This window comes from Maylandia zebra, linkage group LG3 (genome assembly GCF_041146795.1).
Source record: "Maylandia zebra isolate NMK-2024a linkage group LG3, Mzebra_GT3a, whole genome shotgun sequence".
Lineage (NCBI taxonomy): Eukaryota > Metazoa > Chordata > Actinopteri > Cichliformes > Cichlidae > Maylandia > Maylandia zebra.
The window spans coordinates 38,164,485-38,182,798 of NC_135169.1; the positions used below are offsets into that span (position 1 = coordinate 38,164,485).

The following is an 18,314-nucleotide window of genomic DNA, read 5'->3' on the forward strand; positions in this document are numbered from 1 at the left end:
TACAGATTGTCAGGATAAAGAACTTTATTCTTGCTTCATTTTATTCTAGATGGCTGCAGCTCCTGTAATTCCAAAACTACTTCACTGTTCACCTGGCCTCTGTACAACAACACATAAAAGAGCACAAAAGCCTTGCAGCCTACTAGTTCACCTTTTATACGATTTGTAAGTACGACTATTTCATGTTTTAAACTGTGTTTTTGTTCTTTACTTGCTCCCAGGAACATTTAACACCATCATGGTGTTAAATGTTCCTGGGAGGCCATAGGAATAGTTGCTTAGAACAGTATCTAAGCAACACATTAAGTTAATGGGAAGACAATTCTATTTAGATCTACCCGTGGCTTAATGTTGAGGCAGTGATATAGATAAGCCCAGCTGAACATTTTCTTCCAGCTTTCCTTCCAGGTTTTGGCTGCTGCAAATGTGTTGCTTTTAGCCCGTTTTAAACGTCTGCTTCCTAACTTGCCCACGTGTGTGATTAAGCATCCAGTGGCAGCACAGCCCCTTTTTATATGAACTCATTCCTAGACTCAGAAAATCAGGGTGGACTTACCAAGGTTTAAACCACTGTGGTGTGACCACGTAAAGAAGTCAAGTGTTTAACAGCACATGAAGTCATGTAAGGCATTCATGGCCTCATGTGGTGTAAATACTAGTTTTGATTTTCCTCAGGTCAACACCTACACATAATATTGCAAGGGAAATCTTCAGGTAGAGAAGTCTCAAGTAATTTAAGCCTGCAAATCCTCATTTTTTATGACTTAAGTGAGTCCCAGGTCTCCAGCTCTTGCAGACAGATGGTAGTCCTGAATTAGGCCTGTGGTGTATGTCGCTGTTGGTAGGCACAGCGGGAGAGATTAAAACCGCTTTTCCTTCTTTGAAAGCAGGTCCTGCAATTACAAGTTGTCTGTGGATTTGCATAGTTCATTAAACTGTTGCCACTAGTTTCTCAATGACATTAACATTAATTTATTTATATCAATATTTGTCCACAGAGGCGGTCCATTATGCTTTATGAATTTAACAGCTCTCTCCATTTAAATTTATTAAGGTAAATGAGTTTTCATGAAACACTTCACTGCACCATATGGTTCCATTCCAGTTCAGTGACATTAATGTCCAGGGTGCAAGTCTGTGACAAGTCACTGTTAATCATTTTTCACTAAGAGTTGGTGGATAAGATACGACTACCTTAAAAATACGTGGAGCGGGAACAATCCCCATTGATAATCTCTCTGTAAGGGAGCTTTTAATTTGAAATTTGTAAAGGCTGATGTGCAGCTTAGATTGAGAATAATGGGCAACTGTATGGGAACTTTCTCTCCCAGAGCTCCTGCAACGGCAAGCAGCTCACAGATCCTTTCCTGGATAGATGGACTGGAGACAATTAGTGTATGCTCCCACACTGGACCTGTGGCTCAGTCCATGCATACACTGCATTTCAGGCACAAATGAAGTTTGGCATCCATTAGAGCATTGCCACTTTGAAACTCGGATTAATCAATATCTGGTCTCGGTAAGACAGTTTCTTAAAATTAAACGTTTAATAACCTTACCCTTGCTGACTACATTACATTCTGTCAATTAGTTGGACACACCATAGAAGAATGGACAGACTGCTTTGAGCTGATAGCTGAAAAGATCCCTAACTCAAATAACCACTTGTTAAAATCAAGAGCATCCATGCTGTCTGTCTTTGGCTGATATTCCTGCATCAGATCAATAAAGGCACCTTTGCAGTTTTGTTTTGTTTTTTCAATTATTTAATGACTGACTTCAAATCTGGGCAAAGACTACTAAGGGTTTTAAGTCAAATTTGTACATGGAGGAGTGTTTTGTAATCACTTCACATTATTGAAACTCTGTCCATCAATGCAGTGTGACATATAATACCATATATTAATTTGTGCATGTTCACGTTTTCTGCACATAAAGCTGGACATTTATGCTCAATGTATTATCAATGTAATACTTCTGTTTACTTATGTTTTACTTTCCCAGTTTGCCCAGAAATTATCAAAACATCTCGTCTTTCTTGCTGTAATAAATGAGTAAAAATTAGAGCTACAGAGTGTCTGCAAGCTGCACCCTCAGTGTTACTGACTCAGCTTTCAAGCCTAAGTCTTCAGTGTTAACAGAAAAAAACATTTCCAGCATGATAATAAAAAAAGTTAGATATGTATAGCTAGTTTGTAATAAGATGATCAGTATTAATATTATTTGTGCTATCTGCATTATAAACCAGTGGTGTTACAGTTGAATGAAGCAAACACATCAATGGTAAGGCTGATTTATATAATATGGTACCCAACAGGTTTACAGCTGTACATGGAGGGAGAGCCATATGAGATCTACTGTTGTTCTAGAAAAAGAAAAAGAAAGAACACATCAAAGCAGTGTTAACATAAATAATTTACAAGAAAAAGAGTATTACATGAAAAAAAGTAGATCCTTAGGAAGCAGATGCCATCCTTGAACCCTTTCCATACATGCTTACTGTACAGAAACACCTTCACATTTTATGACAATCCACCCAAATAGAAAGAAAATATATTTACAGCTAATCAAATCAGTGGTATGTGAACAGAACATGAAAAAAAAAAAAGCAATACTGGCTTTATCAAGAGGAGTAGCTCTACAAATACAAGCTATTTTCAATACTGCAGTAAAATGCCAATATCCACACAAAGACACACAGTATGGAATAACAAAAATGCTAATAGCTTCAGGGAGGTGATTAGAAAAAAAACACTGTATAATATAATTTTGACAAAAACGGCCACTGATTTAAAAACAAAACAAAACAAAGCTTTGCATTATTTATGAAGACTTTCCCAAATTAAACCCAATTGTATATGAACTGGGAAGCAGGAGGGAAAATGTATGGCAGCAACTGATCTTTTTCCCATTAGTTAGAGCCAGGCTAACAAGAGTCACCACGCATAGAATGGAAGTGTTATGCAGAACCATTACCGTATTTTCTGGACTATAAGCCGCTACTTTTTTCCTAGGTTTTGAACCATGAGGCTTATACAAAGGTGCGGCTATTCTGTGGATTTTTCTTCCACCGCTAGGGGCGCTCTCACCGGAATTGGAATCAAAAACAAGACAGACGAAAAATCAATGCAAAGAAGAATACGATACTTTTTCTTTAGCAGACAGAACACGCACAACAAATTACCAACTGGTAATTATTTTCAAATCCTCGCCCCTTCATCGTGGAAACCACACAAAGAAGTTCATATGAGTTTTAAGTTGAAGGCCATCAATCTTGCTATCCAGGAAGGAAACCGGGCTGCTGCACGCAAGCTTAGCGTCAATGAGTCTATGGTGAGACGTTGGAGGAGGCAGCGGGAAGAGCTCATGCAATGCCAAAAGTAGAGAAAAGCTTTCAGAGGACATAAAAGCAGGTGGCCTGAACTTGAATATGTCCTGGAGGACTGGGTGAATACACAGAGAGCAGGTGGCCGAGGTGTACTCACTGTACAGATCCGACTGAAAGCCAAAACAATCGTCCGCGAAATGAATATTGAAGATTTCAAAGCTGGGCTGTCGTGGTGTTTCAGATTTATGAGACGTAAAAACTTGTCCATCAGGGCACATGGACAACCTGTCCATCATGCATCATGGTGCCAGGATAACCATCTCCAGCTGAACGTTGGCAAGACCAAGGAGCTGGTGGTGGACTTCAGAAGGAGTCAGCACAGAGACTACAAGCCCATTATCATCAATGGAGCTCCAGTGGAAAGGGTGCAGTCCTTCAAATATCTCGGTGTCCACATCTCCTCAGACCTGACATGGGCTGCCCGCATTCAGGTCCAGACCAAAAAGGCTAGGCAGCGCCTGTACCACCTACGACAACTGAGGAAGTTCAGGGTCTCTCCAGAGATCCTCGGGATTTTCTATACAGGCGCTGTGGAGAGCATCGTCACACAGAACATGACATCCTGGTTTGGGAACAGCTGTGTTAAGGACCAAAAAGCTCTTCAGAGAGTGATCCGTACAGCTGAACGCTGCTGCAGGATTGCTCTCACCCACTTCAGGACACCTACACCAGGAGATGCCGGACTAGAACAGCACAGACACTGAAGGACCCGTCCCATCCTGGCAACAAACTGTTCCTACTTCTGAAATCCGGTAGAAGGTTCTGCATCATCTGGGCAAGGACAGAGAGACTCAAGAGGAGCTTCTATCCCCAAGCCATCCGGGCCCTAAACCTGGAGGTACAACAAAGTATTTGCAGCCACTTGACATCAGTGTGAATCGGGCATTTAAAGCTGCACTCCAGGTTGAGTGGGAGACTTGGATGACAAGTGGTGAGAAGCATCCTTTTCTGATGTCTGTCAGTGGATCCTAATACCGGTTATTTTCTTTTGTTTCTGTTCCGTTTTAATCAGCTAAGTTGCTGCCGTTAAAAGGCACTGAAAGAATCTGTTCAGGTACATACATGTACATTTACAGTACAAAATCGTTCTGTACATGCAGTAAATATCTAATTTTTCAACATAGATATCTGCGGCTTATATACTGGTGCGCTCTATAATCCAGAAAATACAGTACTTGTGCTACTTTTACACAAAAAATCATTTTTTTTTTACGCATCAAGCTACTCTGAATTTTGCATCACTCTGAGTAAGACCAGCTGGTAAGCTTTCCTAAATTTGAAACACAGAAAGAGTTATGTGCAACTACATATGGAATTACAGATCACTGAGGAATAAATGTGTGTGAACTCCTTGTGAGAACAAACACTGTTTCCACTTCCTTTCCTGCAAACACCCTACCTTTCTTTTTTACCCACACAAGGACAAAAACAGCACACAATTAGTGATGGCTTGAGTGAGCTGTAAAGTGCCTTTGCTCTGGGGTATTAGTGAGGCCCCTGACTCAGCCCAGGGTTTGCTCATCCAACTTCTAGAGAGCCTGGAGCTCGAGGAGCAGCGTAATGCCATTTAACGAGATGTTGTTCACAAAAAAACGTTGTGAAATCTCATGACTAAGAGCCAAACCTTTCTAAAGCCAGCTCTATATTCCAGCTCCTTTGTGACTACAGTCTCGATCTAACAAAGTAGACATTGGACGCAATACATTTTTCTGGGATTCTGGGTTTTGTAAACTGGCTGAGGTTGCTTTCAAAGATATCTGTATTCAAAAGATGGAACAGAATAGAGAAGGAATCCCACAGGAAGGCCCACAGAGCCACGTTTCTTGCTAACGTTATAGTCTGATGTTGTAGTTCTGCTGTTGTGAAAAAAAAAAAAATCCTGCTGAGATTAACGTTTGAGTGAAGGAAAATTCAATGTGGCGTCCCCTTTCTTCTCAGCTCCAGAGTGTGCAGGCCCTCCTGCCGACCCAGAGCGTGCAACGTGCCGACTTTGTGGGCCATCTCTGTGGCAGTGATGTCAATCTGGGCGTACTTGGTGGAGCTCTTTCCTGTCAGGACACAAAAGTGGGACTTCTTTTAACTCAATCAGTGTACCATTTAATTATTCATCAGTGTTGTGCTGCACACAAAACTAGCTGCACAGAGCAGAAGCTATTAGATGATTAATCTGACAATGGAAATTTTAAAAATTAGCTTGTCATTTTAGAAATATTCCAACGAGTGTATCAGTATCATACAATATCATATCGTACGTTTACCTCACTCACAGAAGCTTTTCATGCGCTTTGCTAAATTCCTGTCCTCTTCTACGATTTTATCTTGTGGTGCGCCCCAAGGTTCATTTTTGGGGCCTGTCTTCTTTGAAGACATCTCATATCATTGTTTGAGATGATGCCCAGTTGTACATGTCATTCAATGTTACCAAATTATTTGTCTTATAAATAACCGGATGGCAGCCAATTGTGTATTTTGTCTCACTTTATTGTTATTATTGTAATTTGTTATTACTTCCGCTGACCAAATTATCTCTGGATCGCATCCTTGGATAGCCCAGAATGCTGCCCTAAGGTTTCTTACCAGTTCCTCTGAAAGGTCCCTTGTGACACTGATTCTGCCCTCTTTAAACTGGCTCACCACAAAGTTCAAAGTTCAATTTCAGATTCTGATTATCACTTTCCAAGCTCTTTGTGGTGCCTCCCTATATTAGTGAATTTCTACATCCATACATAACTGCTAGGTCTCTGATGCAAGTTGATCAATGCTTCTTGGTTGTACCTCAGTCCAAGTCGAGGATAAAAGGAGGTTTTCGCTGCCATGTTGTGGAACTCACTTCCACTAGACTAAAGATCTGTTGACACTGCTGATACCTTTAAAGGGAAGGTGAAGACCCACCTATGCAAACGTGCTTTTATTTGGTTTTATCCTTTTATGCTGTTTTAATGCTCTACTGTCTGACATTGTGAAGCAATTTATACTATTCTTGAAAAGCACTACATAAATAAACTTTACTTTCTTATATCAGTGCTGTGAAAAAACATTTCCCACCTTCTTTATTAATTAGCTTTTTTGCCTTTTTCTCTCACTTAAATGTTACAAATCATCAAATTTTTATATTAAACAAAAATAAACTCTGTGAATATAAAATGTAGTTTTAAATGATGATTTCATTTATAATATTAAGATTATTTCACTCCTACCTGTAGCGACTGATTAGCCTAGCTAAGTCGGAGATAAGCATCTAGCCTAAGGCTTTGGTTTCCCTTCATGAGCCATCAATCATATACAAGTATGCAAGTTCACTTTCCTGATATAAATGGCTGCAAGGTGGCATCAGCAAAGTGTTGTTTATAAATTTTACTCCATAATATTTCTTTTGTTTCCCTTTGGTTTACACATTTGCAGATGTCTTTGGGCATTTTTCATTAATCCCAACATTCTTTTGTCAACAAGATTATGGAAATGAATTGTTAGGGGATATAATCATTTCTTGAACTTGAATCATTAATTGTGGAAGTGACAAAAAACACTCCTAGATCATCTTAAAACATTAATACATACATATACACACCGTATTTTCTGGACTCTAAGCCGCTACTTTTTTCCTAGGTTTTGAACCATGAGGCTTATACAAAGGTGTAATTATTATTAATTATTTTCAAATCCTCGCCCCTTCATCGTGGAAACCATACAAAGAAGTTTGTATGAGTTTTAAGTTGAAGGCCATCAATCTTGCTATTCAGGAAGGAAACCGTGCTGCTGCACGCAAGCTTAGCGTCAATCAATCTATGGTGAGACGTTGGAGGCGGCAGCGGGAAGAGCTCATGCAATGCCAAAAGTCGAGAAAAGCTTTCAGAGGACATAAAAGCAGGTGGCCTGAACTTGAAAATGTCCTGGACTTATACATCTTTTTTTTTTTAATACGGCAGATGCGGCTTACAAACAGGTGCGCTCTATTGTCCAGAAAATACGGTACACACACACACACACACACACACACACACACACACACACACACACACACACACACACACACACACACACACACACACACACACACACACACACACACCTCTGCCCTCGCTGCCAGTCTGCGTGCTTCAAGAATGAGACAGCGCATCACAACACAAATCATATGCAAATGATTTAGCTGAAGCATTTAACATTCCTGTCATGCACTGTCTTCCATATGCACATTACCATAATGTACAGTGGGGCAAAAAAGTATTTAGTCAGCCACCGATTGTGCAAGTTCCCCCACCTAAAATGATGACAGAGGTCAGTAATTTGCACCAGAGGTACACTTCAACTGTGAGAGACAGAATGTGAAAAAAAAATCCATGAATCCACATGGTAGGATTTGTAAAGAATTTATTCGTAAATCAGGGTGGAAAATAAGTATTTGGTCAATAACAAAAATACAACTCAATACTTTGTAACATAACCTTTGTTGGCAATAACAGAGGTCAAACGTTTACTATAGGTCTTTACCAGGTTTGCACACACAGTAGCTGGTATTTTGGCCCATTCCTCCATGCAGATCTTCTCGAGAGCAGTGATGTTTTGGGGCTGTCGCCGAGCAACACGGACTTTCAACTCCCGCCACAGATTTTCTATGGGGTTGAGGTCTGGAGACTGGCTAGGCCACTCCAGGACTTTCAAATGCTTCTTACGGAGCCACTCCTTTGTTGCCCGGGCGGTGTGTTTTGGATCATTGTCATGTTGGAAGACCCAGCCTCGTTTCATCTTCAAAGTTCTCACTGATGGAAGGAGGTTTTGGCTCAAAATCTCACGATACATGGCCCCATTCATTCTGTCCTTAACACGGATCAGTCGTCCTGTCCCCTTGGCAGAAAAACAGCCCCATAGCATGATGTTTCCACCCCCATGCTTCACAGTAGGTATGGTGTTCTTGGGATGCAACTCAGTATTCTTCTTCTTCCAAACACGACGAGTTGAGTTTATACCAAAAAGTTCTACTTTGGTTTCATCTGACCACATGACATTCTCCCAATCCTCTGCTGTATCATCCATGTGCTCTCTGGCAAACTTCAGACGGGCCTGGACATGCACTGGCTTCAGCAGCGGAACACGTCTGGCACTGCGGGATTTGATTCCCTGCCGTTGTAGTGTGTTACTGATGGTGACCTTTGTTACTTTGGTCCCAGCTCTCTGCAGGTCATTCACCAGGTCCCCCCGTGTGGTTCTGGGATCTTTGCTCACCGTTCTCATGATTATTTTGACCCCACGGGATGAGATCTTGCGTGGAGCCCCAGATCGAGGGAGATTATCAGTGGTCTTGTATGTCTTCCATTTTCTGATGATTGCTCCCACAGTTGATTTTTTCACACCAAGCTGCTTGCCTATTGTAGATTCACTCTTCCCAGTCTGGTGCAGGTCTACAATACTTTTCCTGGTGTCCTTCGAAAGCTCTTTGGTCTTGGCCATGGCGGAGTTTGGAGTCTGACTGTTTGAGGCTGTGGACAGGTGTCTTTTATACAGATGATGAGTTCAAACAGGTGCCATTCATACAGGTAACGAGTGGGGGACAGAAAAGCTTCTTACAGAAGACGTTACAGGTCTGTGAGAGCCAGAGATTTTCCTTGTTTGAGGTGACCAAATACTTATTTTCCACCCTGATTTACGAATAAATTCTTTACAAATCCTACCATGTGGATTCATGGATTTTTTTTTCACATTCTGTCTCTCACAGTTGAAGTGTACCTCTGGTGCAAATTACTGACCTCTGTCATCATTTTAAGTGGGGGAACTTGCACAATCGGTGGCTGACTAAATACTTTTTTGCCCCACTGTATACCTTGTGTGAAAATCATATAAGCAAAATGTGAGTTTAAACCCACAACATCAGTCCTCGTGCACCAATATGTGTCTCCTGTTAGAGTCCTGTCGCCTTACAGTGCCAGAATTGAGGACATCAAAACCGGCTCCTCACGACACATAAATAGTCCCTGGAGGAGGGTCCCATTAGGGCCACTGAGTTTACAGCTGTGATCTGAATGCCCTGCGACCCCCTTTCAGTGCCGAAATAGGACACTCCTCCTCCCAGGTGACAGATTAATGAGGCCGCATGCCGGGATATAAACTGTATTGCTGACATTAGACATTAACCTCATGTCAGAGCTCGAGCCACGCTGTTCGTATTCTCGAGGGCAGTGACGCTAGCGGCCAACGTGTCTGTCAATTACGGCTCCGATGACAAGGACTCAGCTGTCTTTTACCAAGATGAGAGGAAATCATCTCAATTGTTTGCGAGCGATTCCAGTAACTCTGAGTAGGTCGAATAGAATTACACATAAATATGTAACTACAATGGCTTTCATCCTTGCGTAACGCTGATACACCAGCTTACTGTAAGTTGGCTCTTGCACAGAACACTTTTGCACATTGAGCAAAAGCAAAAAATACCTCACACTATGAGTATCAGGGCATTACTGAGGTCATTTTGTTTCTTAAATCAAGGAGGTGGTCTCTAAAATTCAACAATTTGCATTTTGGACAGTCCCGGGAAAATCTCACAAATATACAAAGACAATCTGAAGAGAGAATAAAAGGAAACAATGATTTTACAGCTTACTCTCCAAAAACGCAGGACGTGGTTCATCAGACCTGACTAACACCAACTCTAATAGTTCGCCCGCAGCTTCTTTTACTTCCTCTTACGCCAACACGTGCTTGTTCATAGGGGAACTTTGCATTGTTGGATTTCTGTCCATAATGGCATTTGATGAGCTTTAGATGAACATTGTTTTGAATTTGCTCTGCATAAATAAAATGGATCGACTGCAGGATGTGCTGCGCACTCTGGCACTCTGACTCTGTCTGTGGCTACACAGCAATGTGTCCCACGACAAGCTTTATCACAGGCAGCAATCCATGGTGGTAACAGGCACTAAAGACAAACTATAGCTTAGGTTAGTAAGAAAGTTTTACAGGAAATTGGTGCTAAATGAAAACATTGGACAAATGTTACTGCTTACTGGCTGGTGGTGCTATAACATGCAGCCAAAAAAAGAGGTGCATTGAGGTGGACATAAAAATTCAGGATTAGCAGAGTCATTAGGATTCATCTTCTGTGGGTCATGAATGTGATTACAACATTTCTTAGTAGTTTGTTCAAAGGTTAATGGAAGACGTGCGCTGCAGACCGACTGAAAATAACTACACAAGTCTGAGAATTTGTTTCAGTTTGTAATATTTGACAGTTTAACAGCCGGTCTTGAAGACATTTCCTTGTGCCAAAAAAGACAACAGCTCACTTCAATACCCAGCCTATTAAAATTCAAAGATTTATTAATGAGACAAACTTTTTTTTGCTCTATACTTAAGCTTACAGCATCATGTGGTGGTTGCAGTGAATTGCCACCGTCTCTTCTTAGAGCAGTTCCCTTTAAACCTGCTTTCAATAAGCAATTCTGCACCACCAATCAAAAAGCTCTCTGTAGATTAATGCTCTTATTGGACAAATAAAACACAGTCTTGGTGACATCCTTTAAACTATAATCTTGTAACATGACAATTTTCCAAGTGTCCACCCTGACTGGTCCTCACAGCTGCCGTTTGCAGTTATACGGTATGTATAAATCGAAAGCAGAACATTCATTCCTCAGACACCAACTATCTGGCGTTTATCTCCTTTACTAACCAGAAGATATTCATGCCTCCTTACTCTGAGCTGGCAGATGTGCGGCAGCCGCTTTAGTGCCATGCACAGGATCCTGCAGCTCCAGCTCCATGTAGTTGAGCTGCTTCTTGGACGTGGGGCTAACAGGAATATTCACATACGTCACACCTTCACCGCGAGGTCTTTCAGCAAGCGGAGCCTCTGGGGGGAACACAAACACGGCCCCTGAAAATGCGAGAGTAAATTAAGCTCAGACGGTGTTAGGTTCGTTTCTGTCATGCTTTTTCTTTTTTTAACGTGTGAACACTTGTTTTTAACAAAAATCCCCCACAGAAACTAAAAATAACAAGCAATTTGTCCTGTTGATAATATGCTGTTTTTTTTGCACCTCCAAGCCTTCACTGTCAACCAAAATCTATTAAAAACATAAAAGAACAATGCCACCTGGGTTCAGCACAATGAACACACACTACACGTATTTCTAGATTCACTTGTGTTTTCTAGACAGTTTGTGTTTCTTAACATGATAAATGCTGTCCGAGTGCAACAGCCCATGTTTAGATTTCCTGTCGTGAGGATTCCCGTGGCATAGAGAGACAAGCTCAAACGGGCTATGACGGCACACAGTACCAATCAAGTCTTTCTCAGAACTGATAATAATTATAAGATTAAATTGAACCAGACTTACACTTTGACACTTCTTTGAAACTGGATTTGTTTTTGTCATTATAACCTTAATCAAAAGCTAAACTTACCCTCCAGTCTGAGCAGCTCTCCAGGCTGCAGCCCAGTGTCAATTAGATATATTCAAATACAGACGTCCACAACACAAGTATCAATACGGTTTCCAGCAGTAAAAACAACGGTAGCTATAATGGGATCGGCAGTCGCACAGGAACACAGCGTTTCACGATGAATTGGTTCTCTCCCCGCCCCAGAGACTAATTATGTGAAATTAGCTGATATGCCCCAGAGATAATTTATGGGATACACATTACGTCCTCGAAGCACAGAATGCTTTGAGGAAGTAAAACTCAATTGTTCTTTTAATCATCATCAAGCTGTTTTGTCATGCGGCTGTATAGTGTATGAACGTGTCCAGATCAAATATCTGAGGGTTTATGGAGCAAAATCTCATTTTTCTATTAGCAAACGTTCATTAAAACTTGAATAGGAACACCCAAACCTCTTTGATTTTCCTGTCAAACACACATTATTGCCAGATTTTTTGCCTACAGTGGATTGCACATCTAATTAATTGTGCCAGAAAAATTGTTTCAAATCACAAGAAACAGCTCACGGCTTTATCTTCATAAACCTAAAAGCTGAGAAAGGCAGATTTGCAGTCAAGTTTTCTGCTGGCTGCAGAAATGATTAGTTCAGCATCTCAGTGATACAGCTTCAGAACAACCACTACATAAAATATGTGCATATTTCAGCTCTGTGACACACATCACATATTTTTTTTGTGGTGCCTGGGTATGCATTAATGCAGTGATAGCTGCAACCTTCAAAACCAGAGTACAGTACGCTCAAGGATATCTTGAAATTAGCATAACTTGAATACTGCTCTGTGAATAGAGACCAGTGAAAATCACTTATCCTGAACGGTGATATAAACGTTTGCTGTCACTTTAATTTTGTGCAAATGAGAGTCAAGAAAGCCAAATGAATCTACATGCTTTGTGGTTTTACTACAACAAGTACTGCGGTACTGTTCATAGGAATCATCTAACCCGGTTGATGGGCTTACATGACAGGTACAAAAAGTTGTCTACCAGCACAAAATAGATGAGCCATGGCAGTCACACACTATCAGAGTTTCGATGTATAAATATCTCTTTTGTTCTTTTTAACACATTTGCCCATTTGAATTTGTTGGGACAGGGGCATGATTAGCAACACGGTGTCTGGGAACTAAGGGAAAGAATTACTATAATGCTGAAATATAAACATTTTCACAGACTCACCTATGCTTTCTTTGTCAAATTCATTGTTTCATAATGCACCAAATCCGATCTAAAGGTCTGGACTTCGGATACATCCAATTTTCAGACACCTTCACTTTGATGTTTTCTGGTAAACATGCAGAATGTTGTTTGGCATCGCAGGCAAGACTTTTCCCTGATAATCAAATCATCTGCATGGCAGCATATGTTGCTCCAAAAGCTGTGTCTATTTTTCAACATATTGTTAGTGGTGCCTCCAAACATGTTACTCATGCTATGTGCATTAATGACCCTTTATACCATCACAGATGCTGGCTTTTTAACTGCGTGCTGACAGCAAGCCAGATGTTGCCTCTCATCTTTAGCGGTCCATAATTTAAAAAAAGAAAGAAAAAAAAATTCACATTTTGAGACCCGAAGACTGTTTTCCAACTGAACTCAGAGCGTGGAAGGAAGGACTCTAATCTAGCCTCAATCACAGAGCACGAGGGGTCACTGAATGTTTGAGGAGCATGCAAGTGATGCAAGTCGTACACTATGGCCTGCAGTGACCACATAACTAGAGTGCAGTTCAAGTAGCTGCAATTCAAGTCTTTAATAAACCCAACAGAGCTGACACAGGACCTGAGAGATGCATCTGGGCCTTCAGGTTATCCATCGACTGCTCACTGAAGCTTCATCAGAAATGGTTTAAGTGGAAGCGTTGCTGTCAAGAAGCCACTCTTAAAGAAGGGAAACAGGAAGAAAGTGGAGTGGGCCTTATGGAGTGATGAAACTAAAGCTGAAATGTTTTTGTTCAAACCATCCGTGTGCATGGAGAAGTTCAGGAGATAGAGACAACAGTGAGTATCTATAGCCATTTACAAAACATGGCGAATACTGTGTCATGGTTCGAGGCTGTATTTCTGCCAGTGGTGTTGGATCATGATAAGGCAATTCCATCAACTTGTGAAAGTTGGAACAGGGCCTGCAGGCTCATTACTGCTTCCAAAAAGAAAAAAGTCAGCAGCATAATGTGGTTGTTTCTGTCCTGGATGCAGTTTTCGACGTTGCACACAAAGACCATTTATCTCGTCTTTGTTCATATCCACGTTCTAGACTGTGTCGCCATTTCCTTCCTCTGACACGAGAACTGAAAACAGTTCATCGTTGCAAGAGTGCAAGAAAGTGGGATCAACTGGCAGGCAGACTAACAATCCCAAGGAATTGGAAGACTGGGAACAGGAACCAGTTTACAATTCCCATCCCTATTGTTCATGAATATCTTTTTTTATCTGCTGATTTTTGAAATGCAATGCAAAACTGATCAAATGATTAACTAATTATTTAATACTATAGTTTTATAGTTTCACTTTATTTTCAGCACTATTAAAAAAAATATGAAAAAATACACAGTCTTGTATTCATTATGTACAAAGTGGAGTCCAAACAGTAAATCATATATAATTTCTTTGAAATTATTTTAGGGAAAAACAATATCTGTTTTTATATTAATATCTGACCCCCCAAAAAAAAGAGTGAATTGTTGAAAAACGCACCAATGCAAATACATTTTTCCCTGATTTACCCTCAAGGATCATAGTTGAGCTACAATACACAAACAGAGCCTGTGTTATCTTTTTCAAGTATAATGTCAACAAAAAATGTTTCATCATTAACTAAAAAGAAAACAAAAAGAATTCAAAAAGCCCAGACCCTTACAGACGTAGCAAAACAACGCACTGTTCCTAACAATGCAAACACTGCTGATCTGAGCCTGTGAACATTTATCTATCTTTCTTTGAGTCCGTTGCTGTGTGTGCATTGATGTTTAAAGATTAAAGAGTAGATCTGGATCACAGAAAAGATTTATTTTTTTTGTTTTTTTATCTTCCGTCATTATTTGTCAATCAAAGCAACACAAAGCAGCTTGGTTGAGGCATTTCACAACTACAAACAGAAACATTAATCAGAGTGTGGACTCTGTAGTAGAACGTCTATAACCGTCTTATAGTAAATAAAACAATAGATGTTGGCGCATATATAATACCTACAGGATTATATATATGCGCCAACATGGATTCATATTTCTCTTGTTGCAATTACCCTGTCACAGATAGTGCGTTACCATTGGCATACAGATTGTATAGAACAACATTTGGGAAAAAAGATTTCACCTGCTATTGACTCTTCCTAAATGGTAGTAGGCAGTGGCCATTACCCGCAGCTCAGAAGCATCAACCCCAGGGGACACTCTTACAATCAGTGAGAAGCCATTAGACGCCAGCAAAGTCTCAGTGGGTACAGCCTTTGGCAAAGTCTAACCTAATTGATCAGACACCAACCAGCCCTTGCAGGAGAGTGTGGTGCTTTATAATGGCTTCCATTACAACAGTGGATTTGCCCACAGCTCTAAGGCTGGGGGACGTCTCGATAATACACTTTGCAAAACCTCCAGGGGAGAAGTTAGAGGCAATACCTGACAGAGTTTAGTGACCCCCAGCTTAAAAAGTCAAGTGCTTTCGGATGGAAAACACAGTTCAGATAATAACTGTGTATTCAGGGTGAGTGGGTTTTGCACCTTTCCCACATTATTGTTGCAGAAGGACACTAAGCTGTGGTATGTACACAAAAAGGATTACAAAGACCTGTAAACCTCCCACAATGTACAATTTATGGCAACGTATGCATGTGGAAACCTTTGGGAATGGGAAAGCAAAATGCCCTAGTGTAGGTGTTTGTTTTTCTTTGACTAGAACACCTTACCATTTCACTCCCGCTCCAGTTTCAGCTTTAAATGAGACCTTCACCAGGACAACAACATCCACTTTTTGATGTGATAAACTTGTGTAAAAAGTTGAAGAGGCGGGTGCGTGAAATTAAAATAGTTTTTGAGAGCAAGACTACATCACAGATGTGCACGAGCCACAAAGACGGTCCTACCAAAATCCTATTTATGATAGTGTAGTCTATGTGGTCTTTAGTAAAGGCTGATTTTTAGAAATCAAAACTTATAATCAGCCCCTTGGAGGGCTGGAGGGTTTTTGCGTAATCTTGAAAACATGTCAAAGAATATTATTTGAATAATACACAGATTTATAGATGACATACTGTTTAGACCTTGCAAAGTTTCAGGTGGAAAACCATCTTCTTTCGATAATGTCTGCGCTGTATCAAGCGTAAAGCACGGAGGGGGAGGGATGATGATTTTTGCTTGTTTGGTAGTCATGGGACCTGATTATGAACTCTTCTGTGTACTAAAGTATTCCAGTGAAGCAATCTGTCTGATAGCCAAAGCATGTCTCGAACTGACTCCAACAACTGGGCAATGAGCCCAAGGACAGCAACAAACCTACAACAGCACGGCTGAAAAGGAAAAGAATCAAGGTGTAGCAATGAGTCCAGACCTGAACCTAACTGAAATACTGTGATAGGTACATAAGGAGCTGTGCCTAAACAAATGCCCGGAAACCTCAATGAATTAAAGCAACATTATAAAGAAGATTCAAGTAATTCAAGGGTTCAAACTGCTTACTTTGGTGTCATGCTGTTGGCAGGTTTTTGATTACGATGCCTCTTCCGCTGAACTTGGAAAGAAGCCCCTGCCTGTAAGCTAAAAGCTTTAGCATAAAATGGTGTATTTGTATTAATTCCCACCTGAGACTTGGTGGTATTCATTTTAATATCAATGAGATACTCTCTTCATGTCAGCACCAGTGTGATTATTTTGGTGGGAAACAAAGAGTAGGAGATAAGTTCAATAAACAGTAAAATTTGAATAATTAAAGACAACATAATGGCTATGGGCTGGTTCTACAAATATCATTTCAGAAATGGATTAGCAGTGTGAAGCCTAAACTGTCCTGAGGTGCAATTCACACCTCTCCAAGCCGACCACTTAGTGTGTAACATGTAATGACCAACACAGCAGCATCTAAAACGCCACGGGCAAAGCCAGTGTTTGTTTAGCTGCGTTCTGATACAGTGACGCACTCATGATGCAAGCATGTGTGTGTCCGCTTGCATTTTTCATCACATAGAGCTATGATTTATTGCAAAGTCTGGAATGCCTCAAACCTGATATTTTATTTATTTGACCTGTGTGCATTGCTTTAATATGAAAAGTTCTTAAATCATATGACAGTTTTTCTGTAGCTTATCTTCCACTAAGCCCACATACCTTAGCTGCTGGACTTAGCCACATCCGGTCTACCCCCCATTAGGGCTGAACGATTATGGAAAATAATCTAATTGCGATTTTTTGCCCCAATATTGCGATTGCGATGCGATATGCGATTATTTTTTAAGGTCTTTGTCTTCTGTATTATTAAACAAAGACAAGCAATACATCATATAGTATGGCCAATACTATATTACATTAATTTTAAACTGTTCTTTCCTGGAAGACAGACCTCTGTTATGATGACATGAGGTGATGCATGAATTGATGACTGACATTTTTATTTAACTTCTTCAATCACAACAGTATATTTGAACATACACAATAGTTTATTTTTAGCTTACAAACATCTGAGCATAAAGTGCTGACAAGGAACCCTGGTGTAAACATTAAAATGAAAGTCAGTACAATGTGCAGATTGCAGAAATATACATAAACAAAATCAGTGGCTTTACCACACTCAGTTTTTCGACATCTGTGAACTACTAGACAGTCATTCAATTAAAAAATAATATTAAATAAATAAAACTAATAAATAAAAAATACACACATCTTACTGATCTCTGCAGTCAGTAACATTACACATAAAGTGCAAACATAATAGCAATTGTATAAACACACACACAAACACGCCTTTAAAATTTAAAGGCGTGAAATTGGACGGTCTAGCCTTCTGATTAGCGTCACCGCTGTCTCGGTGGAGTTTAATAAACTCGGCCGTCTGCTTCTTGCTATCTAAAATATAACCAGACACTGGTGTAAATTCTCGACTGTCTCACACTTCTGTTTAATAAGTTTTCTGTTTGACGTTTAGTCAGCTGTGTGAAAACCAAGGAGGAACCCACCCGGGGGATTAATAAAGTTTTATTTTATCTAATCTAATAACTTTAATCTCAGCCAAACCGATTTACTCACGAACAAACAAAACACTGAAAAAAGCCCAACAATAACATTTTTAGGTTGTCTAAGTGACTTATATATTACGTTTAACCCGAGCAGCGAAACTCCGCGGTGATCTGAAAATGATGTGCCGGGAGTTGTGCCGTTCTCGGCCGCATCAGTAACCCTCGAGCTCCCGGCTAGCTGTCGAGCTGGTGGGTAGCAGACGCCTCTGAAAACGTCGAAGCACTTTTGCAAATATGGGATATCTTGATAAACCGAGCAGATATTTGATGTTTA

General features: G+C 40.4%; 1 protein-coding gene across 5 annotated transcripts in view; it reads right to left on the reverse strand.

Moving 5' to 3' along the window:
* Nucleotides 1-2,277: 2,277 nt before the first annotated feature.
* Nucleotides 2,278-18,314, reverse strand: part of LOC101466961 (protein Dok-7) — a 51,483-nt gene continuing 35,446 nt past the window's right edge. For 3 of the 5 annotated variants that reach the window (XM_076881817.1, XM_012924673.5, XM_012924674.5), the window contains 2 exons: nt 11,073-11,252; nt 2,278-5,436 (listed from right to left, as the gene is read on the reverse strand). In XM_076881817.1, the coding sequence (XP_076737932.1) occupies nt 5,300-5,436; nt 11,073-11,252 (317 nt within the window). In that variant the 3' untranslated portion in view covers nt 2,278-5,299. Of the gene's footprint in view, nt 5,437-11,048; nt 11,253-18,314 lie in introns of all 5 variants that reach the window. The other 2 variants (XM_076881818.1, XM_076881819.1) reach the window with 2 other exon arrangements.